The sequence below is a fragment of the Mycteria americana genome, chromosome 25 (genome assembly GCF_035582795.1).
Source record: "Mycteria americana isolate JAX WOST 10 ecotype Jacksonville Zoo and Gardens chromosome 25, USCA_MyAme_1.0, whole genome shotgun sequence".
NCBI lineage: Eukaryota > Metazoa > Chordata > Aves > Ciconiiformes > Ciconiidae > Mycteria > Mycteria americana.
The window spans coordinates 762,784-777,942 of record NC_134389.1 but is presented as its reverse complement, the minus strand read 5'-3'; the positions used below and the strand labels follow the sequence as shown (position 1 = coordinate 777,942).

At 47.3% G+C, this 15,159-nt stretch overlaps 1 protein-coding gene across 4 annotated transcripts; it reads left to right on the top strand.

Moving 5' to 3' along the window:
- The first annotated feature begins 71 nt into the window (after window positions 1-71).
- On the top strand, window positions 72-12,521 carry GABPB2 (GA binding protein transcription factor subunit beta 2). Of its 4 annotated transcripts, none has more exons than XM_075524750.1 (10): window positions 72-127; window positions 1,999-2,061; window positions 2,331-2,470; window positions 3,517-3,684; window positions 3,835-4,029; window positions 4,415-4,565; window positions 7,673-7,786; window positions 9,149-9,334; window positions 10,830-10,963; window positions 11,792-12,521. In XM_075524750.1, the coding sequence occupies exons 3-10, from the start codon at window positions 2,357-2,359 to the stop codon at window positions 12,077-12,079; spliced, it is 1,350 nt and encodes a 449-aa protein (XP_075380865.1). In that variant the 5' UTR covers window positions 72-127; window positions 1,999-2,061; window positions 2,331-2,356; the 3' UTR covers window positions 12,080-12,521. The 4 variants fall into 4 exon arrangements, with proteins under 4 accessions (XP_075380865.1, XP_075380866.1, XP_075380869.1 ...); XM_075524751.1 differs by having other exon boundaries at window positions 77-127; window positions 2,328-2,470; XM_075524754.1 differs by lacking the exon at window positions 72-127 and adding an exon at window positions 685-1,328 and having other exon boundaries at window positions 2,328-2,470.
- The last annotated feature ends 2,638 nt before the right edge of the window (window positions 12,522-15,159 follow it).

Here is a 15,159-nt window from a genome sequence, read left to right as displayed (position 1 = left end):
CTTCCGGGTCGGCCATTTTGTGTGGCCGCGGCGGGAGGGGCGGAACAGCCGCGGGGTGGGGGGGGGTGAGGGGGCGGTGCCACGTGCCGGGAACAGCCGCGTGCCTGGGGGGGGCCCGAGCCGCCGCGTGAGTGGGGCTGGGGGGGGACCCCGGGAGGGGAGGGGAGGGGAGGAGGCGAGGAGGGGGGACCCCATGAGGGAAGGGGTTGGGAGGTGAAGGGGGGCCCCGCTGTGAGGGGCGGTCTGGGGGCTCTGAGGGGGGGACCCCTGTGAGGGAGCAGTGCCGGGGGCCGGTTTGGAGGGGGTGGGAACGGGCTGTCCCCCCCGCCGGGGGTGTTCTGGGGGTCCCGTCGGGGTGTCCGTATGGGGGCGGCACGGGGGGGGGCAGGAGGAGCCCTGAGGGGGGGTCCTGGGGCGGGAAGGAGGGTCCCTGCCCCGGAGGAGCGGCGAGAGGCCGGGCCCCCCTCGGGGGGAGCTGGGGGGGGGGTCCTCGACCAGGGGAGGGGAAGGGGCCTCCTGTGTCCATCAAGGAGGGGGCTCGGGCGTTTTGGCGGGGGGTCTTGAGGCAGGTCTGCAGAGCTAACCCCGCGCCGGCTGCTCAGGGGAGGTGTAGGGGTTTGGAGAAGTGTGCTCTTTCCTTTTACTTCTGAAACGCAGCGAAGGGGAGGTGGAGGAGTTTGTCAACGGTAGTCCAAGCTGCAAAAACTGTTAATAACTTGAAAAAGAAAGAGGGAGCCTCAGACTTAAATCCTCCCTGAAAGCATCCAGCTGGGAAGAGAGCAGGAATGCAAGGAGAGGCCTCCAAATAATTAATAATTGACAACGGTTCAGTTTAATGTGAGGAGAGAAACTGATGTTTTTTGTTCATGATCCGGCTTCTCCTTTCTTTCCCAAACACTCCCAGAGTGGTAAACTCCAGTCCCGCAAATACGTAAGCTGGTGATTAACTTTGTGAACGCAGACTTCAGTGCAACTACTCGTGCCCGGAAAATATGCAAGCGTTTTCAACGTGGCTGATGAGAAGGAACATTTAAAAAATATTCTCTGTCCCACAAGAAGTGAGAAAGAGGAAAAAGAACCCCAAACTGGGAAGTCCTAAAGGGCAGAGGGGTTGTGGTAGTCGAACGCACACATCGTAAATGCTTCAGAGGTCCTGGCTGCAGGGTAGACGCTGAGTAACTGCTCTGGGCTCTTGACTTCTAAGCCTCAGGTGTTGCACATAATAACTGCAGGCTCGGAAAAAGCTACAAGTGCAAAACAGTCTTATAAAGTGAGATGCGTTTGTGGAGGGAGATGATGTGGGCAGCGTATCCTGATGAGATTTAGGGGTGAGGTTTGCTGTTTGGCTTTGCTTTAAAGGGCTTGTGCTACTGATAGCTGGTTCTGTTGGTCACTGAGGACAGGGTGGGATGTTTCTCTTGAAAGAACAAGGAATAAGAAAGAAAGAAAGAAAGAGAGCTTTCCAACTATTTCATAGAACTGCAATTGAAGGAAATAGAAGGAAAAAAAAATCAGTCGAGGGCCTCAGTGCTGTTGGAATCGCTGTTGTGCTGGGTGGCACGGTGCCCGTTTGCACAGACATTCGTTTGTAGCCGCTTGCTGAACGTCGTACGTGAGTTAATGGATAGACTTTAAATCAGTCTTTGATAGGACTGGCGTACCAGCATAACCCTATTGTTGAGAAAAATGCTATAGTTCGCTATTGCCGTAATTATGCTATGCTTTACGTAGCGTGGAATAAATAGAGTCACTGTTGTCTGGTACATTGAGCACAGCTTTTGGGTTCTGCTCCTTTAATGACCTTGAACAAGTCACTGGAGTTACCATGGTTTGTTTTATCCTCTACCAGCAGAGAACACGGATAGTTCCCCCATGCTTAGCTGCTAGTGCTGGGGTCAGAGAGAGTGTCTCGGAGATTAAATCATGTTCTTGAAGCGCTTTAAAAATCAAAGTGATGTTGTGCAAGGAGTGCTAACAGCTTTGCCGTTGCTTTTATAGGTTCTGCTCTTGGAACTGGATCCACATGGGCGAGTCTTTGTGTCCATGCAAGGCGCTGTTGAGGTAAGGGGGATTTTGCAGGAGCTCAGACACCAGGCTTGTGGTGTCTGACCCAGTTGCTGACACTGTGTGCTGCCTTCTCTTGATGTTTCAGGGCACGGAACTGAAAAATCTGCTAAATGTTTATGCCTGTTTATTGATCGTGTTGGGCCTAGTCCTGTATGGGAAGGCGGTGTGTCCAGATGGGCTGTAGTTGTACAGAGCTTTTAAAATGTCTCTGCCTCACTGCTTTTTGTTTGTTGTCCACTTCTTGCTCCCGCCTTTTAAAGCAGCTTTCGGCAAATACTTGTTCCCATGTATGAAGATGTCCTTAGTGGACCTAGGGAAGAGGTTGCTAGAAGCAGCTCGCAAAGGCGAAGATGACGAAGTGCGAAAGCTGATGGCAAGCGGTGCTCCCTTCACCACTGACTGGGTACGTCGGGGGAATAGACGCTGGTTTTCTGTGTACAAATGGAAATTGGAGCAGTAAAACCAGAGTGTGGATTGGCAGAAAATGCATCTCTGGATTTCTGTGGTGGAGCAGATTCCAGACAAAGCACTTTAAAAACCAAGACCTTCCTCGGGCAAAGATGAATTGACGGTTGTGTAAAGATTGATCTCTGCCTAATGCACGAGAGCACCATCATAAGTACCGTGCTGTCCCAGACAGCAACGTATGTAGGGTTCAGTGCTTTGAGAAGTGCAGTTCCCAACAGCTGGGATAAACAATGAGTCAAGTCAAATTGGAAGAACTGTTAAACCTCTCAGCAATAGGAAGTTCTTTTAAGAATGCTTTATTTAATTGTTTAAACTCTCTCAATCAAGAAACTCATCTTTGGAGTTTTATTTTTTGTTTCCTTAAAAAACCAAAACCCTGAAAACAAAGCAGCCCATCCTGGGTTGGAAAGGAAACAAAAGCTTTAATGAAACTGAAGAATAACAGTTGCGTAAACAGGGAATCAGAGTATGACGAACAAGCCATCCGTAGCCATTTTCCATCACCAATTGTCTTCATTTCCTAACGTACCGGTCTGTTCATTCATAACTTTGTGGGACGAAGGAATTAACTGTATCGAGAGGTCGCAGAGCCTAGTAACGTTGTAATACTGCCCTTTTCTAAACAGTGGTGAAATTATCCGTCACGATACAGAAATGGCAGAGATGTTCTGCCATGGTTTGGAAGAGAAGCTCAGTGATGCTCAGGGATAAATGGATGGCACAGTGGGGAAAGTAAAGCATGTTTCATCTTCAAGTTATCAGATAACATAAAGATCCCTGAAAAGTTTAACGTTTGTCAGGAAAATATCAGGCTGCACTGAATATGCAGCCACCTATTTCTGTGTGGAGGAAAAAAAAGTTTAAATTAATTTCTTCCAGAAGCTTTGTCATTCTAATTACTGCCAGCCATACACGTGGTGATTACTGTGCCTGTCCTCTCTTGCTGTGAACCGACAGTAACTCTTCTAAATTAACACGTAGCTTGGGACGTCGCCTCTTCACCTTGCTGCCCAGTACGGCCACTATTCGACAGCAGAAGTGCTGCTTCGAGCTGGCGTTAGCCGAGATGCCCGAACAAAAGTGGACCGGACGCCCCTACACATGGCTGCGGCTGACGGACACACTCATATTGTAGAACTGCTAATTCGGGTAAGTATAGTAAATTAAGTATCACTTTAAGGCTGGTCTGAATGGCCCTTGCAGTTAAGTGTTGATGTCCCTGTTTAAACGCTAGTGTGGGCTCCACCTTTAAGATGTTGGGAGAAGACAGCGCCGACAAGTAACGCTTATTTCTTTCAGAACGGGGCCGATGTGAATGCCAAGGACATGCTGAAAATGACCGCTTTGCACTGGGCGACAGAGCACAACCACCGAGACGTCGTAGAGCTGCTCATCAAATACGGAGCTGATGTCCATGCTTTCAGCAAGTTTGATAAATCGGCTTTTGATATTGCTTTGGACAAGAACAATCCAGAGACTCTGGTAATGCTACAGGTAGGTCGAGGAAGGAGAAACTTGTTGGTAATTCTCTGACCCACAACTATATCTGCGCTAGTGAGAGGGATCCTGTTGTGTCCGATGGGATCATTTCCTGTTTGCAGAGAGAACTAGAAATACAGAGGTGGATGAGGTTTGTTTTATTTCTAGATCAACTGGTATGCGTCTGCTAGGACTCGGTGGGTGATGGGGTTTTATTGCCACGCACCTCACGTGGTTGTAGTGTAAGTTGCCAAGTTTAGGTGGCAGTTCTGTTACAGCGTTTGCACTGGTGACCCTGATGTGCTGCAGAGAGAAATAATCTGCCTCCAACATGTTTCAAGGATGTTAAATACCACAGGCAGCGTGACGAACGTATGCCTGACCCCACTCTCTTTCCTAGGAAGCAATGCAGAGCCAAGTAACCACTCGTCCAGAGAGAGCAGATCCCATCACCAACACTGTGACTCTCGCCTCACCGATTATTCTTACGCCAGGGGAAGTTCTCAATCTTGCTAGTCTTGTCTCTTCAGCAAACGCCAAAACAACCTCAGGTAAGGTTTTATGTGACCTTGAGTAGGAAAGTCTTGAAAAAAGTTCCTAAGACTGCTTACCAGTAGAGGGCAGACAGTCATTTAGTAGAAGAAAAGTGAAATACAGCCAAACACACCCAACTACTGCTTCCTGCCCCAGAATGTTTTTGCCGTCGAAGGTAACAAAGCAGATTTCTAGCTGGTGTAAATAAAGGTGGTTCCACTGGAAGTGGCAGAGCTCTGCTGAGCTCAGCTGTGGGTCTGCTCCAGGTCTGTTACAAGCAGCAGAGCTTGAGAAAATGGATTTGGCTGATTGCAACAGAGGAATAATGAGAGTTATGGCCTGTGCCAAATCCTGAGCACTGCAGAGCGGTTGGGGAACGGTTTGCTTTGTTCTGTACTGGCTTCAAGAGTTGAATGAATGTTTTGCTATATATAAATGTTGAGTAAGGAAATTGCAGAATAAGCAGGTCTGTTGGGTATGTCGCTTACTCCTTATTTCTGTGGTCCCACATGTTAGATGGAAATAATTAGGTTCCTCATTGTTCTGTGAGCATTATTTCGGTGGGGAAAACACTTTTAACTTAAGGCTGAGTGCGAATTCTTTTTGTGTAATTCCAGTTTTCATAATTACTCTTAAAGTGCATTTTCTGTATTTGGGGAAATCCAAACCATTGTTTCTTTTCAGTCTCAAGGAGGCTACTAAATGCAAGTTTTGTGAAGCTATTTGGCCTCATCCTGCAAACACTTCTGCATGTGAGTAATTCTTTGGTTAGTGGGACTGTTCACATGCGTGAATGTTTGCTTATTAGCTAGAGAGTGCTTTTAAAATCCCAGATACTGATGTTCTGCAGTCCCACCCAGACCTCTCTGCCTGTGCCTGGCCACAGTGACTTCAGCAGCGCTCCGGACTTTCTCTCAAAGCTTTCGGGGCTGCTCGCAGCATTGAGGCACTGACAAATCCTAATTTAGAAGGGGAAAACTGACCAAAAGTCTTCCTGTTCCATCTGCGAGGAAAATGCAGTGTGACTGGCGCACAACATCTTCAGTCCAGGATATTCCCCAAACTCAAAGGGGCATAAAACTGGGGATTTTTGTACCCCGGGTGACGCTGTGGCCGTGGTCAGCGTCACTGTCTCTGCAGAGGGATCTGGCTCTGCCTGGAAGCCAGGTAGGAGTCGCAGAGGCCAACGCCCTGCTGAAAGGCTGTTAGAAAACTGCCGATTTCCAGCTTAAACACAGTCACAGCCTGTTTAGACCTTTCCCTGGTGCGAATGCAGCCCTTTAGTTGAAATCATTCTTCTTTTTCCATCGCCTCCACCTCTTTGATGTGGAAATCAGTCCTGTCCCCTCTCTGCCTTTGTTTTGCCGGGCTAAGCAAGCGGGTCACCCTGAGCCCCTCGAATCCATCCATGGTGTGTGGGTGAGCGGCCGCAGGCAGCGCTCCAGATGAGCTCTTGGCAGTGGCCTTGTAAATCCCCATCTCTCGCCACACCTCTTCTGTGTATCCTACAGTGTAACTGCCTTTTTCAGTGCCACAGCACGGCGGTGGCTTTATTATCCACGTGCGACTGGACTAAAATACCCTGGGTTTTTCCCCCCATGACACTTCAAGCACTGGTAATAGCTGGTCAGCATGAAAATAGCTGGTCAGCGTGAAAATAGCCGGTGTCTCCCACTCTAGGCCACGTCAGGAGGTTTTTTTCTCATTTCCCACGAGAGGGCATCAGTGACTGCGCCTTCATTACAACAAAAATCTCTTATTTAACACTTATAGCTAATAATTGTTCTTGGCTCTCTTAAATTCCCGATGTCTTCCGTTATTGAAAAAGTTTTTAAATAGGAATAAGTATCTTTAGCTGGTCTGAAGAAATCTGGTTGCAAGCTGCTGAAAACAGTCACTAGACCTGTGGTATTTTCACATGCCTAGCCCACAGCCTTTTGAAAGTCTTGTTCTTTGCAAATAAGTCCCTCGATAACCTTTGTAAAATCAGGAGCCGGTGAGAAGGAGAGAAAATAGGTTGCAAGGGTTAAGGCAGGGGAACTTTAGATGAACTTCCCTTTGTATGCTTATAATCTATTTATCTACGCTGGCAGTGAGGTACAGGATCTCTCTTTTTTTTTTTTTTTTTAAAGAGGAATTGTGGGTTATATGCACTGAGTGTGCGCCCGTTTAGTTAATTTCCTGTTCCATTCTTATTAAGCCTGCCTTTGAATAGGAATTACTATGGTCAATTGGAGGAAGAAACATTGTTTTTTGGAACCCAGAAGACTTGTTTATCTCATTCAAATCAATACCCTGTTGCAGTAACCGTGGTCTTTCCGTTACTGGACCTGAGAGGGGAGGCGGAAAGGACCTGTGTGCCCCGTACATTGAAATCAAGTGATATACGTAGCCAATTTCTGCGTTTGAGCAAAAGGCTCTGTTGACTTGTGCGAAAACGTTTGGTCTGTGAAGTAATGCTGAAGACTGTACTTGGAGACTTTCCCAACCGAGGAAGAACTTGGGTGCTGTAATTTACTCATAATAGCAAACGAGTTTAATATATTCTTTAGGTTTTGCAATTTTTGAAAGTTCCAGTACGACGCGAAGCCAAGTCATTACGTGCGTAGCAACTGCTCTGCACAACATTACAGCAGGCAGACTCCAGCACGTCTGTGAGTGTCATCAGGCAGCGTGGCTGCATCTTGAAAAGCCGTCCACGTCTCCAGATCGAAGCTCGGCGTGCCAAGTAGCCCGGCAGACAGCCCGCCTTTCTGTAGTTCTTACAATAAAGCTGGAGCAAATGGGTTCACATTTGCTGTTCTTTTTGTTACGCAATTCAGAAATAACTTAATCGAATTTAAAGCAAATACTTCATTAAAATTATCATAAAATATTCGGGGGGGGGTACAGTCTGTCTTAAGCAGTATCAAAGCCCTTTTTACAGTTAGTAGAGGCACCTCTCATGAAAAATTATCTGTACCACCTCCCTTTCTCCATTGACCATTGGGAGCCCACAAAATACTTCATGCCTGATGTCTTGATCTCTAGATGACAAAATTGTTGCATTCTGACTGCTTTTTGCGCTGTTTAGATACGGCAGGTCCTGCCAATCCATCAGTTTGCCCTCATCTTTCCCAACCAGGTGACTCGCATGTCTCTACGATGCAGTTTTCCAATTCAACGACCTCTGTGCTTGCCACGCTTGCGGCCCTCGCTGAAGTATCGGCACCGCTTTCCAACTCAAACGGAGACGCAGGTAGGGGAAACGGGTCAGATGCCGATTCCGATTTGTGTAGTTCTAGCGGGTATCTTGTGAGGAAACTGGAGGAGATTTAAGATGTGGAAGTGAATTTGCCTGCTTTCAGGGTAAGGAAGGGATGATGATAAATATTTGTGAAGCAGTGGGTTAATTTTGGTTATTTGTTTATTTAATCCCAGTTCAAACATAATTAAAAAAACAGTAACTGTTACCAATAGAAGTAACCTCATTTTTATTAACCAGCATATCTGACCCTGACAGCACAGTACATTGCTCTTCAAGTGCTTTAACAGTTATATAAAAAAGAAAAAAAACCCCAACCCCAATGCTCCAGAACATTGGTTTACTTTAATCTATAAACGTAGATAAATATTTGTTTAAGAAGGGAATTGTCTGAAATGTTTTCTCTCCCCAGTTTGCTGTAAAATGGTGGTAGTCAACAAATGTTTTGAGTCTCCTGAGGCTCTGGTAACTTTTTAGTAGGGAAAGGTTTGGGCGTTTTTTACGTTTGGGGGTTTTTATGATCTGTTATGTTACATTTGTAGAGTGTAATGGTTGACCTTTAATTAACTTCAGATTTAGAAATGTGATAAAGTTAGAGTTTATATAATCCTTTCACCTTGGAATTCATTTATTTTCCCCAAAGCTAAGTGTTTTTCCTAGAATCTAGAGGCGAGCAATTTGACTTCTTCAAGCTGCTGGTGCCACACTACTGATTCCTTGACCTGTGGCGCTTGAGTGTTTTCCTCTTTGGCACCAGAGTGCGCGTAGCAGGTCACATCCCCTCTGTTTCCTGCGCTTGCAGCATACGCTGGGAGCAGGATGCAGCCGAGGGTTTGCAAGCCTGATTATTTGTGCGAGCCGTTAAGTCATACAAAAAGTGTCGCAGGGAGTTGAACCCGTCTGCGGTCACCCGGCCAAATGAAGTAGCCTCCTCGTGGCTGCTGTGGCCGTGCTCGTGCGGATGGGGCTCTCGAGGCACGAAGAGTTTTCTGCGTGTGGTTTGTCTCGGTTAGAGCTGGGGAAGGGTCATGGAAGGAAGCTTTGCAGAGCCACGTCTGCTTAACAGCTGCCTCCAGCTCCAGGCTTTTTAATTTAATTAGTATGCTTGTATGCTAGTACTTATTAATTTACACAAAAAATGCTGGGTTTACTCAGAAGACTTGTTTTGCTAAGGTGCAGTGGATTTTATTTTCTTTCCCCTACTAAGACTACTGTATTTCCAGATTGCTTTTCATAAGAAGGCCCCTCAGGAGTCTCAAGCTGCATACTTGAGCTTTTTCACTAGACTTCAGTTTCTATTCAAGGAAGGGAGAAGGAAACGCTGACTTTTTTTTGGCACTTACTTTATTTCTCAAGGTAAGACGGAGGAAATAGTGGAAGCAAATTCTGTCGATTCTGCCATAGAACAAGTGGTTGGCAGCGGAGGGCAGCGCGTCATCGCCATTGTAACAGACGGAGTTCCCCTGGGCAGCCTGCAAACAGCCATCCCCACCAGCGGCCTCAGCCAGCCCTTCATCCTAACCATGCAAGATGGACAGCAAGGTAAGGAGGAGCTGAGCTTGGAAGGCAGCACTGAGGACTAACTTCAACACGAAAAAAGTAACTGCTGCCTGTGAACCCTGTCGAGCCCCGCAGGGCTGGCGGCTGGTGGGATCTGGCTTGTCGGCGCTGTGGTGTAACAGATCCATGCCCGACTGCTTTAACTCCAGGAGGGGTTAAAAAGTCTGTGTGACTTACGTCAGTGGTAGAGCTTGCCAGCGACTTGTTTGTAGCTTAATTCACACTGCTACGCTTTAATATTTTGGTCTTTCCATTAAAACCAAACACCTTCAGTAGAATGCTGTGGGAGGAGGAATGCCAAGTTAGCCGTTGTCTCTGTGGCAGCTGGGCAAAGACGATTCCTTTTATCTTGTGGCAAACTTCCCGATCTGGGGGTAAACCACTCGGCTGATGAAACTGCAACCTGTTACCTTTAGCGATCGCTTCATCATTCTTACAAAACCTAACAGTAGGCCATTAATATCAGCTTAAATGCACCTTTTCCTCCCATAACTCCAGTTATATTGCCTAGGGTAATATAATCTATCAGTTTTACAAGACAAATGTAAATCATGTTCGGTAAAGCAGGGCAGAGCTCCAGAGCGCTTGTACAGTGATTTTTTTGTTTCCTCAAGGGATGTAATTTATCAGCCTTGTCTACTACCAACAATTCTTTAAGCATGTCCTAGGGATACTCGGTTATTTGGATTAACGTTGGTGCAGAAAAAGAGGATTAGGAAGCAGAGCAGCTCTCCTGTAACACGCATATAGCGTTACAATGTGAGATAGGTTACATCAGTTCTGTCTGTTTACGGACTTCACCAGCAAAAAGCAATTTTCTAAAGCTGTTAATTATTCAGAATTATTTGCCAAATTACTACAAATAATTCCTGGCTTGTAACCCATTCTTAGTCTAAGGAAGACAAAAGGAGAACTGTTTAGGTAGAGCTACCTTCACTAGCTCACGTGGTGCCTTTCTCCTCCTTGGTTGGGCGAATTCTTGCTACTGCCTTCCCAGTGTGAAAACCCATGTTTGCAGATTTAAAATGTGTTTATTCTCTGGAGTATTTGCAGCTCTTGCACGCGCTTAAAGCTGATTCAGAGCTTAGCCACTGGGACTGTCTGTACTGGGAATTTTCGAGAAGAGCTTTCCATTCCTCTTGCTTAGCCTGTCTCGGCTATTAGTTCCATTACTGAGGCATCAGAATGATAGTTTTTTACCTCACATGTTTCCTGAGGTGCAAATCTTTGGCTTCGGATTCTGTCAGCCCCATTGTGGTGAAATACTCGAGTATTTCAGAGGCGTGAATAAAGAAAACTGGAAACCTGGTCCAGAGTTTCTCTCCTCTCCGGGAAGACTTTGGCATTGCCGATCCACAGGTCTCCTCTTTTTCTCCAGAACCACGCTGATGCACTGACTTCAGAGAAGTCTTTCGGGAAACATCTGTGCAAAAGCATGTCTCGCACTGTATAATTTGTCACCTTTTTAATTTTTCAGTTTTAACTGTACCTGCTGGTCAGGTTGCAGAAGAGACTGTTATTGAAGACAGAGATGACGCAGAAGAGGAAGAAAAGCCGCTGGCCAAGAAGCAAAAAGTGGAACAAAATGTAGATGACTCGAAGGAAGACAAGGTAGATACTCCTGCTTGTAACTTTGATTGCCGCCGTCTCCTGCCTGTTTCTCTGCTGTGCTGAGGATGTCGGGCTCGCGGTCTGCCAAAGCCGTCTCAGCGTAGAACCGAGCTGCTCCCTGCTTGGCTGTGCCTGGGGATGTCTCTGTAAGCAGCTCTGCTGGGTGGTTCCCTGCTCTTCCCGCACGTGCTCCTGCGTTAGCAATGAACACGCAAGTGGTTGAGAGGAGCGATGCTCAGTTGAGTGTAGGTAGGAGGAAAAGAGCCAGCTAAATCACTTGTTGCCGTTTTGCCTGTGCTGAAGCTGTAGCTCAGGGCTTTTAGATGAGTTGTGGTCGTCTGCGGAGATTATTTAGGATTTCCTGTAGAAGCGCGACACATGGGCTGGGTGTAAGCCAAGTCTCAGCTCTTCATAAAGCAGCAGGAGCAACTCTCTCATCATTCTGTATTGGGGAGGAAGAACGTTCTTCTCGATCGCCTCTCAACTTTTCAGCACTAATAATGCTCTATTTTTCTTGCATCTTGGTTACACCCGCTTCCAACCTTTGAAATTCATCACGGTGAGATGACGCATAACTTCCCAGCCCACCTCCCTGCACGCCGTGGGGACACCTGCCAGCCAGTTTGTGCCTCCCCGTGTCCTGGTTGCCTCTGGTAACCTGTGATGAGCAAACCAGTTGGACAGAACTCGACCCAAGCACGTTTCTAGCGCCGCCTTAGAGCATTTGGCTTGTGTAACTCGTAACTGTTGGAGTGCTTGCACACCCCGTTTCCTTCGTTCGCAGCTTGGGCCTCCATCGTGGGCTCTCTCAACTTTTGTTTTCCGTAGGACAGCGTTGAAAGGGAAGTGCTACAGCAGCAGTTGCAAGAGGCGAACCGGAAGGCTCAGGAATATCGCAGCCAGCTCATAAAGAAAGAACAGGGGGCGGAAGAGTACCGGCTGAAGCTGGCAGCCATGGTGAGGCAGCAGCCCAACGGAGCTGAGGTGACGGTGCTCGAAGAGGTCGCCGAGGTTGACCCGCTCGTGGTAACTTCAGAAGACATCAAGGAATCTGTGCTATCCATGCTGGAAACGGATCAGCCAACTGATATTGCTGTGGAAACTGTAACCTCCTAATCCTCGGTGATTGACTGGGTTTTGTAAAGGAAAATAACTTTTTTTTTTTTTTTTTTTTTTTTGTTAAATAAGGTGCTGTTGGCAAGTGGTGTCGAGAGCAGAGGGCTGCTGTCAAAGCCACCCCATCGTCAGGGGTAGAAGCCTCTCCAGCCGCTTGCAGTGTAACTCTGCTTTCGACACGGTGCCAAAAGGTGCTTTGAAAGCTTGACCTTGAGAGATTGGAAGCTTTTTAACAAAACTTTAGCCAGCGAGTGACCTGACGGCTTATTTGGTGATGTCAATACCTGCATTGTTGGGGAGTGGAAAAGAAATACCTCCTTGCCAAAGCAGCTGGCATTAGCTCTCGGCTGCCTGGAAATTACAGCACTGAAAACAGACTTTCTGCAATAACCTGAGGTGTTCGCTCCCTTCTGCGAAGTTGAGTGACCAGGTCTGCACCTCCCAGAAAAAGCAGTCTCTTGGGGTGTTGCTTTAAAATCTTCGGAGGCGCAGAGGGGATTTCCCCTTTCAGCTAGAAAGTTAATTACATGTTCTTTTTCTTCCAAAACCACAAATCTTTTTGATTGAGGCAACCTTCAATGCAAGAGCAAGGGCGGAATGTCTCTCAGCTGGAGCGTTTCACGCTATCAGGGAATACTACACTTTGCCCTCTTTGTTTCAGGAACAATTTTGGGGAGCTCTGCGTCAAACCCCTTGACTACCCAAAGGGATCGCAAAAAATTCCTCCTCAATGTTATGCTATTTAGTCAAATGTTCTATTTGACGCTTCTGCGCTGAACGGTAGCGCTGACTGATTATATATGCAAAACCCTACATACGGCGGTTGCTGCAAGACAGCTTGGGAGTCGAGTTGTCTCTGGAGATACGTATGTCACTTTTTTTACTAAACAGTTTTTATTTTTAAAGATACTAAAACCTTTTTTAACAAGCAGCTGATCTTGTTACAGAAATGTTCGTATTTTTTTTTACTCTTTGCAGGGCTGTTAGTGCAAGTCTAGTCTAGTACAGCGGATCGTGGGTTTCGAGGCAGCAGGGAACTGATTGGAAGCACCCCGAATAATTGGGTGGAGCTTGGTAATGAAAGATTATCAAGGGAAGTTTAGAAAAATAGCAGCATGCAAGCTGTGCCATCGGGCGCAAAAAGGTTGCGAGGGCGAGGAGTGGCTTGCAGCTCCGAGGCCCTAGCAGCTGGCCTGCTCTCCGAGAAAGTCTTCTCACAGGATGAAAGTTCATAGCCCTTCTGGCCCGTAGTTTATTGGGTTGGGGTTTGTTGGGGTTTTTTTGTCCTGGTTTTGTAACTGTTGGCAGGATTCAAGGTCATAATTCGATTTCATGGTCCTTGCATCGCATTTTTCCCTGTTATTTCCAAGCTTGTCCAGATAATAGGGTTTTCTTTTGGTTCAGGTACTGCCTTTGTTAACATTTCTTTGCCGATAGATCAGCCCATGTCATGACGCTGGAGGCGTAATACAGACTAACGAGTTCATAAAGGTGTGAACGTACGGTCACAGCTCTGAAGGAATTTCTCACCCCAAGAGGAAACTGCTTTTCATCCTAAAATCAGTCGGCTCCTGGAGGTTGGGCCTGAAAGGAAAGGGGGATCTGCCGAAACCTTGTTTTCGGCAACGTTTTGCAGTGTTTCACCGGTTGGGTTTGCCCACGGGCAGGGGGAGAGGAAGGTTTACGTGGCTGTTATTGTAAAGGCTTGGTGAGACTTGCTGGGTTTTGAGAATCTAAGTGCATTTATTTATAACCAGTGTAGCTATATTTATAAATAAGACTTTTTTATCTTTTTCCAAAAGATGTTTTGAAGAAGGCTTTAATAATTATTTTTTACGAATGAACGTTTGGAGAGACTGGGTTCCTGGTTACTGATTGCTTCAGCATTTCCTCGCTGACTTCAAACATGTGTTAAGTTATTTTCTGTTGTTCCCCAGAACATTGACAATTTGGGTCTGTTTTAGCTAAAAATCTGCCTCGGAGGGTTTGGGACAGTATTAAAGTAGATCCAGGCAGATTCGGCTAGTACCTGGAAGGTTTACGGACGTAAAGGGACACTGTCAACTTTGGCTTTTACGTTTTGCCTGAAATTTGTGCTTATTATTTGTAAACTTGAAGAGCTCGACAGCTGTAGTGTCTATAAACGCGGCGTTGTGCCTTCGACAGCAGTGCGATGCTCAGTTATTTCCATCCTTCCCCTGAAAAGGGTCTCTTGTGCCAAAAAGTCCCTTCAGCTGGGAAACAAACTTCCCCTTCAGAAGAGGAGAAAAAAACCAGAAAAGTCCGTGGCGCTCACGGTAACTGGATTTGGTTTATAGCGTTGGAACAAATACAGCTGACAGCGTTCTTACTGCTTCGCTTTGGGGGGGAATCACACGTTCGTTTTATTTTTAGAAGTCCTCGCGTACGGGGTCTGAACAAAGGCGAGGAGAATTTGATCTCCGCCTAGCAGTTAGAAAGAATTTAAACCCGGCTGCGTCCTCTGCTCTTCCACAGAAAGGAGTTGGAGCTTTTTAAGCCGAGACCAGCAGTTTTTGGGTGGTGCGTGGTCAGCCGTGGCAGCGCAGGGCTGTTGTGAGCGGGTAAATAACCTCCCACTGGAGTCCGGGCCGGACTCTGCCGCGTCGAGGCTTTTCTCACCCACGCCTTCCCCCTCCATCCTCGCGCCGCTCTCGCCGGCGAGCGCAGGGTTGGAAGAGGTTGAACAAAGCCCTTTGCTCCGAAGACTGCGCTCTTACCGAGGCAGAGCAGCCGAGCTCCCCTCTGCCCACACATCCAACCCGACTTCCCCTCCGCTGCGAGCTTGGGATCGCATCCGTGCTCGCTTGCGTGCTTGCGCGGGCGGGAGAATCCCTGCCCGCTTCCCGAGGACGCCGATGCAGAAGTTGTTAAAAGGAACGCGCGTGGTTTCTCCTCGGTGGAGGCAGTGGTGTGGTGCTGACTGAACCCGTCTGGGTTCTCTCAGACCTGTATTTCCCTCTCGGTCGAGGTGACCAGCTCTAACCAGTTCCCGTTATCCTAAATCGGAAGCAGGGCGTTGTAAATCCGGTGGGGATGAGCGGAGGAGGTCACGGAAACGC

Coding starts and splice junctions, on each gene's coding strand:
- GABPB2 (XM_075524750.1), top strand. CDS start 2,357: ATGAAGATGTCCTTAGTGGACCTAGGGAAGAGGTTGCTAGAAGCAGCT. Junction 4,030..4,414: donor AGACTCTGGTAATGCTACAG/GTAGGTCGAGGA, acceptor TCTCTTTCCTAG/GAAGCAATGCAGAGCCAAGT. Junction 4,566..7,672: donor AAACGCCAAAACAACCTCAG/GTAAGGTTTTAT, acceptor TTTCCCAACCAG/GTGACTCGCATGTCTCTACG.